Source organism: Cucurbita pepo, unplaced genomic scaffold (assembly GCF_002806865.2).
Source record: "Cucurbita pepo subsp. pepo cultivar mu-cu-16 unplaced genomic scaffold, ASM280686v2 Cp4.1_scaffold000190, whole genome shotgun sequence".
Taxonomy (NCBI): Eukaryota; Viridiplantae; Streptophyta; class Magnoliopsida; order Cucurbitales; family Cucurbitaceae; genus Cucurbita; species Cucurbita pepo.
The window spans coordinates 159871-173289 of NW_019646457.1; the positions used below are offsets into that span (position 1 = coordinate 159871).

The following is a 13419-nucleotide window of genomic DNA, read 5'->3' on the forward strand; positions in this document are numbered from 1 at the left end:
TCATGATTTAACCTCGATACCCTTAAATCTGCACAAATGATGAAGTCTGACAATTAACTTCCACCCTTTGACCCATTACAAGAATTATGAAATTAAAAACAATAAATAAATTCATGATGCTTGCAACTTCTTCCGCTACTTCAACCGTGCAAATATTTACTTCTGAAGCTTCAAATGCCCCTTTCTCAATCGAATCAACTTGTAACACATGAAATAATTGTTAAACCAAGCCTCTCCAATTTTGTAGAGGAGGAATGAATGCTTGTTGAATGTTCTTAATCTTGGATCATGTAATAGGTCAAGTTGGAACATTTTAAACACAGTGATCCTTGTCACAAGAAGGACCCATAAATCAAGTTGTGTCCCTCCCCGCTCTAATGCCATGTTTAGTACTAATTTAGTGATATTTTATTGGAAGTTGTGCAATTTTGTAAACTTTTTTTTGGTTGGTTTTAGTGTATATTATTTTTTACTTCTAATATTTTTTTTTACCTCGGTGACTTTAAATTTTTAGTGTTTTCCATTTTACAAATTAAAAGGTTTTAACGTTATTCTTATCTTTAAATTCATGCGATGATCTGTAATTCAAAACTTGGAAAAATAGGTCATTATAGAGAGTTTTAAAAATTTTATTTTTACATTTAAAATGATGGTTAAATTGTAAAAAATACCTCAAACTTATCATTTATTTCAAAAGAGATATTCCCTTCATAAATATTTTAAAATTATCTTAAAAATAATATTTAAAATATTTTAAAATTATCTTAGTTGGAAGTAGTGAAGAGAAAGGGAGTGGCAACCGTCGCTACTTTTAGTTTGCTTCTTTCTCTACCCTCATCAGTTTCCGTACCACCACCAATTACCCTCTATATTATCAAATCCAATCACGTGCCTCTTCGCGCGTGTAATCACACGCCAACAACGCCCCCACCCTTTTTATTACCCTAGAAAATATTTTATTAAATCTTTTTGTTGGGCAATAATAGAAGTAGAAAATGATTTTCCAGAGGAATTTATTTTAAAAAAATAATAATGGTAGCAATACAAGTTAAATAGAATTAATCTGTGCCTAATTTAAATTATTTTTAATTTTTTTTTTTTTTTTTATAATGATAAAAAAAATTATAAAAAGTTGGTAGACATTAAAATTGTAAATTTAGAAAACATTATAATTTAATCTTTTAAAAATAATGATTAATACTTGGACTAAATTCAATTTTTTTTTTAAGGAATATTAAGGATGAAATTTGTAATGTAACCCACTATAATTATTTATTTAGCTTTATTTAAGAGTCCACTCGCCACACGCTCCAGAAGAGAAGCGCGTGGGGGAAATGAGGCATGGAAATTCACACAATCACTTGGGGAAACGGTACTAGTACGAACGACGGTTTCTCTCTCTTCACCGCCGTTTATTTCTCTCTCCGCCATTGTTACACACAAAACCTCGCTCTCCACGGTCCCTCTCTGTCCTCCTTCATTTCTCACACCAAAACCCTGTTTTATCTCTCTCTGTTTCATTTGCATTTATTCTTTGAGAAATGAAGCTCATCCCCTTCCTTCCATGGCCGAACCTCCCCATGGCCTTCCTCTTCATCTTCTTCTTTGCTTGTTCTTCTTCCCCTGCTTCTTCACTCCCCCACGATGAAGGTCCTCTGTTCCCACTTTTTTGGTTTCCATTTGGCCGTTTGTTGGGCGAATATATATGCCTATGATAGTATCTTAAATGTTCTATCTGATTTTTGGATATTTTATTTAGCTTTTGGAATCTGTTGCTAATCTTGTGTTTTTTTGGCCATTTTCGATAGGACGAGCGCTGATGTCAATCAAGGCCTCGTTTAGCAATGTAGCGAATGTGTTTCTCGACTGGGATGATGATCATAATCACGATTTCTGTTCGTGGCGTGGAGTTTTCTGCGACAATGTTACCCTATCAGTTGCTGCGTTGTGAGTTTTCGTCTCTATTCCATTGTTTTGCTGCTTAAATCTCGTCGTTCTACCATTCTCATTTTCTTGCTTTTTGTTCCTAGGAACTTATCCAACTTGAATCTGGGTGGGGAGATTTCACCATCCATTGGAGATTTGAGAAATTTGCAGTCTATGTATGGTACTCTTTTCTCTTCTTCTTTGGCTTAACACGGTTGGTTCTTGGTGTTCACTGTTGCTTTGTTATGGCAGTGATTTTCAAGGGAATAAACTGTCTGGACAAATCCCTGATGAGATTGGTAACTGTGGTTTTCTTGTTCATTTGTAAGATTTCTCTTCTGTAACTTTCATTTTTGAGTTTGAGTTCATTGATAGCACATACATATACAGCGTCACTCGACCTTTCTTAATGTATAGGGACTTGTCTGATAATTTGCTCTATGGAGACATCCCCTTCACTGTTTCAAAGCTTAAGAAGCTCGAGTTCTTGTACGTTTTACCTATTTAGAGTTGGGTTTCTTTTGCCAGCAACTTTTATGAATTATAGTTGAATTGTTTCCCTCCATTGCAGAAATCTGAAGACGAACCAGTTGACCGGTCCGATCCCTTCTACCCTTACCCAGCTTCCTAATCTGAAAACTCTGTAATTTTTTCACTTCCTTATATGATAATCTTGTTGAGGATGGTTGGGAGGGAGTCCCATATTGGCTGTGATTTAGGAAGTGATCAGGAGGGTATAAATAAGGAATACATCTCCATCGGTATGAGGCCTTTTGGGGAAGCCCAAAAGCGAAACTGTGAGAGCCTATGCTCAAGTGGATAATATTATACCATTGTGGAGATTCGTGGTTCCTAACAAATCTTGTATGAGTTTTGTTACACTGTGTAGACTCATTAGGATGAAGTTCTGGGAATAATTAGTCCTCTGTTTTGTTTATCCTTCTTGGTTTCTATTTTCTGATTTGGTGATCGATCACCCTCGTAGTGATCTTGCACGAAACCAGCTTACCGGAGAGATACCAAGATTAATCTATTGGAATGAAGTTCTGCAGTATCTGTAAATATCTCCACTCAGCTTCTTTGACATCTTCTAAGCTATAGGATGAGCATTCCACTGGTTATTTGAACTTTCATTTTATTTTATTGTTATCAGTGGATTACGTGGGAACGTTCTGACAGGGTCGTTGTCGTCTGATATGTGTCAATTGACTGGCTTGTGGTACTTGTAAGTGTGAATTATAATCACCCTCTTTGATCTGGAGGCTTACTTCTGGTTAGTTAACTTTGTGCTCTTGTGCCTCATCTTCAGTGATGTAAGAGGCAACAATCTGACAGGCACGATACCGGATAGCATAGGAAACTGCACCAGTTTTGAAATTCTGTATGTTTTCAACTGATATTTTGTGATGTATGTTTGAAATCCTGTATGTTTTCAACTGATATCTTGTTCATCTCAGGGATATATCCTACAACCAAATCTCGGGGGAGATTCCATACAACATCGGATTTCTACAAGTTGCCACTTTGTAAGATTCCTTCTAACTTGTGTGATTTAGTTGCTTTAGAACTCCTTTAATTGAGTGTTAATCAGCTGTATATTATCATGTTTTAGATCATTACAGGGAAATAGGTTGAGTGGTAGGATTCCCGATGTCATTGGATTGATGCAGGCGCTTGCCGTCCTGTAAGTGAAGTTCGAAATAAATTCTCTACGCCTGTCATTTCGTCGCATAAGTAATTCTTGGTACATTTGAACATTGTATTTTGCTTATTTTATACCATGGAGTAGGGATCTGAGTGAAAATGAACTCGAAGGGCCGATACCGCCAATACTCGGGAACTTGTCTTACACAGGAAAATTGTGAGTTTTGCTCTTTGAATGTCTGAAATTTTAGTATGGTGCCTCATGGTCCATTTCTCTCTGATTAGGTACTTACATGGAAACAAGCTGACCGGGCCAATTCCTCCTGAGCTGGGAAATATGTCCAAGCTTAGCTACTTGTATGTTTGTGTTGCTTCTAATTCAACATCTTTTGTTTAGTAGTAATTGACTTTAATTCTTTACAGGCAACTAAATGATAATCATTTGGTTGGAACAATTCCTTCTGAACTTGGGAAATTGGATCAGTTGTTTGAATTGTGAGTTACATTTTTAGTTTCAAATCTCTCAACCGTGAATTCGATTAATGTCTTTCGTTTACAGTATACGTTTCCAAGTTCTGATACGAACATTTCTATTCAACTACTCAGGAATCTTGCTAATAATGATCTAGAAGGGCCAATCCCTCACAACATCAGCTCTTGCACTGCATTGAATCAATTGTAAGATACCTACAAATTTCATGAGGTCTCATCTGTTGTATGTATATATATTGATTCTATTTTTCTTCTTCAAGCAATGTGCATGGAAACCATCTTAACGGATCAATCCCTCTCGGTTTCCAAGATCTGGAGAGCTTGACATATTTGTAAGTCGTTTGCAGCACAAGTAATATTAAAATTGGAAGATGGTTCATTGAGTAAATTTGTTTTAACAGGAATCTTTCAGCAAACAACTTCAATGGTAGGATTCCTGTTGAGCTCGGACGCATCGTAAACCTCGATACATTGTAAGTTTATTCAAGTTAACGCATAGTGATCGTCTTTTCAGTTGTTTTAAATTTTTGTTTCATCCAGGGATCTGTCTCGCAATTACTTCTCGGGTCCGGTTCCTACTTCTATTGGTGATTTGGAGCACCTTCTGAGCCTGTAAGACTTCCCACTTGAATTATTGATAGAGTTGTCGCTCAAATCATGTTTCTAATATAAAATCACTTGCAGCAATTTGAGCTATAATAGACTTGTTGGGCCAATGCCAGCAGAATTTGGGAATCTCCGAAGTATTCAGACTATGTAAGGATTTTTCGTTATGAGTTTGATTTAATCTTGTGAAATTTTTCCCTTTAAATTCTTTTTACTTGCCTGTTTTGATAGTGATATGTCATTCAACAACTTCTCTGGTAGCATACCCATGGAGTTGGGTCAACTACAAAATATTATCTCATTGTATGATTTCGATACTCTTACGACGTTTTTTCTTTCCCTTTTAAGTTCCTTTTGTTAATCATTCTGATTTCATTGCTGTTCAAAGAATTTTGAACAACAACCATTTGCAAGGGAAGATACCTGATCAGCTGACAAATTGTTTTAGTTTAGCCAATTTGTAAGTTCTGTTTTATCCTTCATCAATAACAACCTGTAATGGCTTCCTCAACTTCTAATTTGTCTTTCTTACACTTATTCAGGAACTTGTCATACAACAACTTATCTGGTATCTTACCTCCCATGAAAAATTTCTCTCGATTTGAACAAAATAGGTAACGAAGACGAGTTTTGTTTGATTGAGCCTCTGTTCTTCATTTGATGATCGATGATTTTATATCAGCTTTCTCGGGAATCCGCTGCTGTGTGGAAACTGGCTGGGATCGATCTGTGGGCCTTATATGGAAAAATCTCGAGGTACACTGCGAAACGCTGATGGCATTTGTAAATAACTTGACATTATGAACCGTTCATGCCGACTGAGTCAATGTAACTTGCAGCAATGTTGTCTCGGGCAGCGGTTGTTTGCATGACGTTTGGATTCATAATGTTGTTGTTTATGGTTATAATTGCTGTGTACAAGTCGAATCCATCGAAGCAATTGATGAAGCGTTCTAGCACGGCTGGGCAAGGCAAGCATTGTTTCTATACTTTTCTTATTTTTCTGAGTTATTCCTTTTTTCTGAGTCATTATTCTGTATTTCAGGTCCTCCAAGTCTTGTAGTACTTCATATGGATATGGCTATTCACACGTTCGAGGACATTATGAGAGTGACCGAGAATCTAAGCGAGAAGTACATTATCGGTTATGGAGCTTCGAGCACTGTGTACAAATGTTTACTGAAGAATTCCCGACCTATTGCAGTTAAGCGACTTTACAATCACTATGCGCACGATTTACGGGAGTTCGAGACCGAACTTGAAACTGTTGGTAGTATCAGACACAGAAATCTTGTTAGCCTTCATGGTTATTCATTATCTCCCTGTGGGAATCTCCTCTTCTATGACTACATGGAAAATGGTTCACTCTGGGATCTGCTTCATGGTAAGCATCATCACTATTTGATTTTTTTTGACCGAAAGTTCGATAATATTGATGATCGTGTTCGCTTAACTAATCATTAGGACCAGGCAAGGTTAAACTGGATTGGGACGCACGTCTGAAGATCGCGGTTGGAGCTGCACAAGGGCTTGCATATCTTCACCATGATTGTAACCCGCGAATCGTTCACCGGGACGTGAAGTCTTCGAATATTCTACTGGATGAAAATTTCGAGGCCCATCTCTCTGATTTTGGGATAGCCAAATGTATCCCAACTGGAAAAACATACACGTCTACTAGCGTGCTTGGAACGATTGGCTACATTGATCCAGAGTATGCTCGAACCTCCCGGCTTAATGAGAAGTCCGATGTTTATAGCTTCGGCATTGTTCTTCTGGAACTACTGACTGGGAAGAAGGCTGTGGATGACGAGTCCAATTTGCATCAACTGGTTTGTTTTGTTCACATCAAATAATCACTTTGAAAGATTCATGTTTTGCTAGAATCTGAATTTATTCTCTATGAACTGCCAGATACTATCCAAGGCTGATAACAATACTGTGATGGAAGCTGTTGATCCCGAGGTTTCGGTCACCTGCGTTGATTTAGCACATGTTCGAAAAACGTTCCAGCTTGCTCTCCTCTGCACGAAACGCAATCCTTCTGAACGGCCAACCATGCATGAAGCTGCCCGAGTATTGATCTCCCTCCAGCCACCATCACCTACCGCGAAACATACTTCATTCCCCACGAAAACGTTGGATTATGCACAATTCTTGATTGAAAAGGGTCAGAATCGGAACCCGAAAGGGCAGGAGGAGCAGGAGAAATCAGATGCGAGTTCTTTGGATGCCCGGTGGTTTGTTCGGTTCGGGGAAGTAAGTTCTGAACAACATGGTTTGAATCAATAACAGATTAGCCAAAGGTTCATATTGTGGTTAGGGAGATGGGAAGATCAGCTGCAGTTAAGGTAAATATTGAGATCCTAAGCTTTTGTTTGTGCAGCAGGCGTAAAATGTATGCGTATTCAGTTTATTAAATATGAATATTAGTTTTCTGCATCACACTGCATGGATCCCTTGATGTAACTCCACTAGTTTTGGTTTGAATTTGCAATACATTATTTGCACCCTCTGTCACTTTTTTGTGGTTTGTTTTGGAATTATAAATTGGGTTCCTCACCAATTGTACCACACTCTGTATAAAATATTATCGTTCTGTTTGCCTAATTCTTCTAAATAGTCTGTCATCTCTATCTTCTTCTTTATAGCTTCAGCTATTGTCATGTACTCAGCCTTACTAGATGAAGAGTAACTCATTTTTGAAGCTTAGACACCCAATCATTCGTGACTTGTTCTCACTTGATTGTATCCACCAATTGTAGGGCCTAATCAAAGATCTCTAGTTCCCTCTAGTTTCCTACCGATTGCATAATGAAGGTACATAGTTATATGGTTATATGGTGCTCTGATGGCTCTAGATGATCTTAGAGGTGTACACCCAACCCGAGAACTCAACCCGACCCAACTCGAATTATAAGCAACAGATTGTGTAATGAAGGTACATAGTTATATGGTTATATGGTACTCTGATGGCTCTAGATGATCTTAGGGGGGGTGTACACCCAACCTGAGAACTCAACTCGACCCAACTCGAATTATAAGAGTTTGGTTGGATTGGTTCTTGAATTTGAGTTGAGTTTATTTTTTTTGAACCCGATCCGATTCGGATTGAATTTAGGTTCCAAAAGAAATTGATTGGGTCAACCTTGACCCAACTTGGAAACATTAAAAAAAAATTGAAGCCCAAATTAGAATGAAGCCCACCAACAATTTCCAATTTGAAGCAACCAAGATTCAAAATCAATTGGCAGTCCTAAAAGTTCAAACTAGTCGGTCTCCCTCTCTGAGTCTCTCGGTTTCTTTGTTATTTTGTCTTTCTCGGTCTTCCTCTCTGAGTTGTTGGTCTCAGTGTTCTCGATTGCTCGTCTCCGTCTGAGAGCTTCTGAACTTCAAAAAGAAGGGAAAAAAGTATTTGGTTATATTGTTCTCTAATTTGGATAGTTTAAGAAACCCGCTGCATGTGAATCATAATAAGTTCCTCTGCTGTTTAGGATTTTTTTTTTTGGAACAACCCGAACTTAACTCAAAAATAGACGGTTGGGTTGGTTGAGTTGTAAAATTTTTCGAGTTGGGTTGAGTTACCAATCCAACCAACCCGAATTTTTGGGTTGGATAAAAAAATCCCTCAACCCAATCTGAACCATGTACACCCCTCGATGATCTTTTCAACACTTGCCCAAGTGTCACTTGCTCCACCTCTTGTTCCTAAGCAACCGTCTTAGAAGTTTCTTGAGTATTTGCTACAACATTACTAAGTGAATTTTTCAACTCAACCTTAATTCCCACTTGTTTTGTTGTCCTAGAACCTTTCTTCTCTTTGTCCTTGTACATGACATTTTTTTCAAAGGCCACGTCACAATATCTCAAGATTCTCTTGTTCTTGAGATCCCAAAACTTGTACTTGAACATGTCAGAATCATAGTCTATGATGTAGCACTTCACAGGCTCAGCGTCAAGCTTAACACTCTTCTCTGGATCAACACAAACATTCACAATACAACCAAAAGTTTTCAAGTGAGAGTACTTGAGTTCTTTTCGTGTCCATACTTCCTCTGGCAACTTGAACTCCAAGGGTACTGACGACCCTCTATTGATCAAGTAGATTGCTTTATTTACAACATCGACTCAGAATGTATTTGGCAATCCAGAATGAATCCTCGTACTCATTGTCCGCTCATTCAATGTTCTATTCATCCTTTCAGCAACACCATTTTGTCTTGCTTTACCGGTAACTGTTCTCATCAATTGAATTCTCTCAGCTGCATAAATGCTTTAAATTCTGATTTGTTGTACTCTCCTCCATTGTCAGACCTCAGACATTTGATCTTCAAGCTAGTATGATTTCAACTTCAGCTTTCCACTTCTTGAAGGTGGCACATCTGATTTGTGTTTCAGGAAATAAATCCACACATTCCTGCTGAAATCATCGATGAAGGTGACGTAGAAATTTGATCCGCCAAGTGATGGAACTAGAGATGGTTCCCAAACTTCTGCATGAACCATTTCCAACCGCACTTTCTTCAATTCTCTGGCAACCTTTGTATACTCGTTTCTGTTTGCTCATAACACAGTTTTCACATATCAACAGATTTTAGACCTTCAAAAACTTCTTTCGCAGTCAACATCTTAATTTCTTTGATGCTTATATGTCCAAGTCTATAGAATCAAATTTGAAGCACTCTCAATAACAACCGTGTTCATACACCATATAGTGGTGTATAAGGTTCCAGATTTTGTGCCACGTGCTACCACCATGACACTCTTCACAATCTTTCACGAACTCTTTCCAAACTCTGTTGCATAACCTGTGCTATCCAACTGACCAATAGAGATCAGATTCTTGTTGAGACCAAAAATATATCTTACATCCTTGAATGTTCACTATTTTCCTGCCGTAGTTTTTATGTAGACATCCCTTTTTCTTTAATCTCCAAATTTTTGTTGTCGGAAAGGTACACCTTCTCAAAATTTTCACTTGAAATTTGAAACAGCTGATAAGATAAGGAATCAATACAAGGGGAATAAGATTCGGATTACCTTGTTGATCGAATATTTCAAGGCAAGAACATTGTTTGAGATTCGAATCACTCCACAAGCAAGATCGATCATGTCTAGCTTGAATGATTCTTGTTGATCAAATATCTCAAGGCAAGAACACTTGCTTGAGATTCGAATCACTCCACAAGCAAGATTGATCATGTCGAGCTTGAATGATTCTACATGCAATCTAAACTACATAGAATTGCAAAGAAACTTAGCCATTGGCTAAAGAAAAGCACAAATGCTTCTTTTTATATATTTTCCAAGTCTACCTTACAAATACAACATACATGGCTTTATATAGCCTCAAAAATGAAACTACTAAAGGTATTCCAAGAGTTGTAACATTCCTACTTTATGGCCATAATTAGCCATTATGTAAATGTAACCGAAATTAAATAAAAAGTCTTAAAATACAATAACTCTAAATTACTCTAAATTGTAACCCACCCAAAATTTACAACAATCAAACTTCATTCTTCTTCAATGTAGCATGAATTGAAACATCTTTTGATAATTTTGACAACCTTTTCTTCACATCTTCATTGAAGTATATTGTATGAATGATGTCTCTTGGTTCATATCATTCTCCACTTCTTCAAGAGGATTCGTCCTCGAATCTATTTGTGAAACTTTGCTGCAAAACATAAGATATGAAAATACAAAGGCCCTCACAACAATCTCTCATGTGTATACACTCAAGGATTTTTTTTAGGCCACTCTGTTTGCACTCATTTACACAAATGAAGCTTTCATTCTCACCTCTCAAATTTTTTAGTAGAGCCCAGATTAAGTTTTTTTTTATTTTGGATCGATTAAAAACTAAAAAGATAAAGAAAAAAAACAAATTGAAAAGAAACGCAAAGGAAACATATATCCGATCTTGAGCCTGAAGCTCTGATACCAAATGATAAGATAAGGAATCAATACAAGGGGAATAAGATTCGGATTACCTTGTTGATCGAATATCTCAAGGCAAGAACATTGTTTGAGATTCGAATCACTCCACAAGTAAGATTGATCATGTCGAGCTTGAATGATTCTACATGCACCCTAAACTACATAGAATTGCAAATAAACTTAGCCATTGGCTAGAGAAAAGCACAAATGCTTCCTTTACTATATTTTTTCAAGTCTACTTACAAATACAACATACATGGCTTTATATAGCCTNACTTCAGGGGTAAAACAGTAAATTGACCCAGCTCTAGTTACGAACAACCTGTGAAGGATTGACTTACTAATCATGGTTATATCAAATGGACAGAAATATATCTATAGTGAGGGGAGTGCAACTACTAGGCTATAGTGGAGTGTCGTAGTAGTTAACAAATGTTGGTTAACAAGGTTAATGAGTTTAACCGGTTAATCTTGGATCGTTGGAGCCCATGATCTATAGGTCCATTAGGTCCCTCTGCTAGCTCATATCGGACTAAACCATAGAAAGTGTGACGAGTGAGTTCGAAGTGTTCGAATTCAACTTAGGGAATATGCGCTACATATATACGATATATTTAGCCGCATTTTTGTTGTATTTACGAATTAAACAAAAAGAGCGACTATAAGACATTTAAATAAGATTTAAATATCTTAATCAATTATGTGTCGGAATTGATTGGGATTGACATTTGAATTAATATTAAATATTAATTAAATAGATTAATTAATCATTTAATGATACTTTAATTTGAAATTAATTGTTGAATTAAAATGAGGAAAGTCAAAATGTTGACTTCATTTAATGTAAAAATATATGTTAGTGGAATTTTGAGGTGTCAAAATTTGGTGATCTCAAATTTGCATGAACATGCAAACATGACTCTTTAAATAGAGTGATCATGGCACATGCAAGGTCTTCTTCGTGGTGAAAAACCTTGAGAAAAACCTCTCACAAACACTCTCTCATATATACAAAATTCCTCCCAAGTTTAGTCACTCACCGGATTCTACAATCCCGTTCTAAGGCCGGAGAATAGTGGAGAAGACACTAGTGGTGGTTCGAAACCGGTTCGTGAGGAAAAAGGAGTTTGAACTATAAAAGGTTAGTATTCAAACTTATTAAATTTTAATACTTATGAACATGGTAGTTATTTATTATAATTGATATTCTAAAAGTGCCTAAGATCCAAATTGCTTCCGCATGTGTTATATTAACACCATCAGGACCATCCATGCCGAGGATTAGAACATCCCCAATAACCTCTACTGAATTTATAGAATTATTATCATCTTCCGATTTGTGATTCTGCTTTTTCTCTGGTCTTGTACAATCTGTCTAAAAGTGTCTTTTTTGTCTACAACTCCAACATCACGTTTGGTCTGTTTGGAAAATTTTCACGGTCCTTTGATTTTGATCGACATTTGTTTGGGCCATTCGATTTATTTTTTCCCTTTGGTCAACACTGAGAGCCCTACCAGATGAATCTCCAATTTCTCGTTTTCGAATACTTTCGCTGAGAAGTACATCTCAGATTTTATCAAACTTCAGTTTCTCAGATACTCGAGAACTGCTGATCGCGGCAACAACAGTATCCCACGACTCAAGTAAAGATGACATCAAAATCAGTGCCTTAATTTTATCTTCGAAATTAATTTCCATCGAACTGAGTTGACTTACAATCATATTGAATTCATTTATATAATCCGCAACAGATCTTCCTTCAGAAATTTGTAGATTGAATAGTCTTCGCATCAAATACACCTTGTTCATAGCCGACGATTTTCGTACATATTCGACAACACCTTGAACAGGTCTAACATCATTTTTTCCTTGATGATGTGGAATGTCACGTTTCTAGGTAACGTCAACTGGATCAATCATAGGGCTTGATGATCCTTGAGCTTCCGCTGCTCCGTGGTCATGGTATCCGACTTCACCTCCGATAGGGGTTTGTGAAGACTTTTTGGTACAGATAATCTTCAACCTGCATCTTCTAGAAATTGAAATCGGATCCATCAAATTTCTCAATTCCAATTTTTAAACTTTTCATGTTCACAGATCGTGGTGAATCTTGCCTAACTTTGATACCAGTTGTTAGGATCACACAACAATGCACACGCTCGATCTAGATGAACACAAAGAACAAGGGAGAGAAAATGTAAGGAGGAGTATCAGTAAAAGTTTTGTATGGATGACTTTAGGGATATACACCAAAAGAGAATACAGAGGATGTAGAAGTAATCAAATTACTGCTAAGGTTATATATATGGTTTTGATTTACTTTATATTTTAACATTTTAACTGATATAACCACCTGCTATATATAAATATCTACCCTATATTTCTCTCAATATCTACCCTATATTTCTCTCCGATATAACCATTAGTGTATATATAAATATCTACCGTATATTTTTCTACCAACTTTTTACTATAAATAGTCATTTACTATATATTTTTCATACATCGTTTTACTGTCTATATCCATTGAATCAATAAACAAGGAGCAAGCTCTATATAACAACAAAAGAGAATGAATGGAGGAGAGAGAAAAGGAGTTTGAGAAAAAGTAGCCATCCAGATACTCCAATCGAACCATGAGTCATTTTTTTGTTAGAAGATTTTGATTGGGTGAGAATAGTGAGAGTATTTCTAGGGATTAGTTTAAATATTTTTAAATTTATTTAACAGATTTGTTTCCAAGATTTATTTACAAATTTGTTTACAAGATTTGTGGTTAGTTTATTTGTAAGGCTATAAAGCCAAGA

At 36.6% G+C, this 13419-nt stretch overlaps 1 protein-coding gene across 1 annotated transcript; it reads left to right on the top strand.

Annotated features, from left to right (window-relative positions):
• Nucleotides 1-1397: 1397 nt before the first annotated feature.
• On the top strand, nt 1398-7188 carry LOC111784342 (LRR receptor-like serine/threonine-protein kinase ERL1). Its single transcript, XM_023665068.1, has 27 exons — nt 1398-1650; nt 1809-1947; nt 2031-2102; nt 2179-2250; nt 2344-2415; nt 2498-2569; nt 2912-2983; nt 3080-3151; nt 3236-3307; nt 3384-3452; nt 3539-3610; nt 3716-3787; nt 3856-3927; nt 3994-4065; nt 4177-4248; nt 4323-4394; nt 4464-4535; nt 4603-4674; nt 4747-4818; nt 4900-4971; nt 5057-5128; nt 5211-5282; nt 5351-5424; nt 5508-5639; nt 5714-6052; nt 6133-6500; nt 6583-7188. The coding sequence occupies exons 1-27, from the start codon at nt 1542-1544 to the stop codon at nt 6958-6960; spliced, it is 2976 nt and encodes a 991-aa protein (XP_023520836.1). The 5' UTR covers nt 1398-1541; the 3' UTR covers nt 6961-7188.
• Nucleotides 7189-13419: the final 6231 nt, after the last annotated feature.

Bases quoted from the DNA above. Each gene is read 5' to 3' on its own strand.
- LOC111784342 (XM_023665068.1), top strand. From the start codon at position 1,542: ATGAAGCTCATCCCCTTCCTTCCATGGCCGAACCTCCCCATGGCCTTC. The intron at 2,103-2,178 runs GTATGGTACTCT...TTGTTATGGCAG, and splicing joins TTGAGAAATTTGCAGTCTAT to TGATTTTCAAGGGAATAAAC. The intron at 4,395-4,463 runs GTAAGTCGTTTG...TTGTTTTAACAG, and splicing joins CTGGAGAGCTTGACATATTT to GAATCTTTCAGCAAACAACT.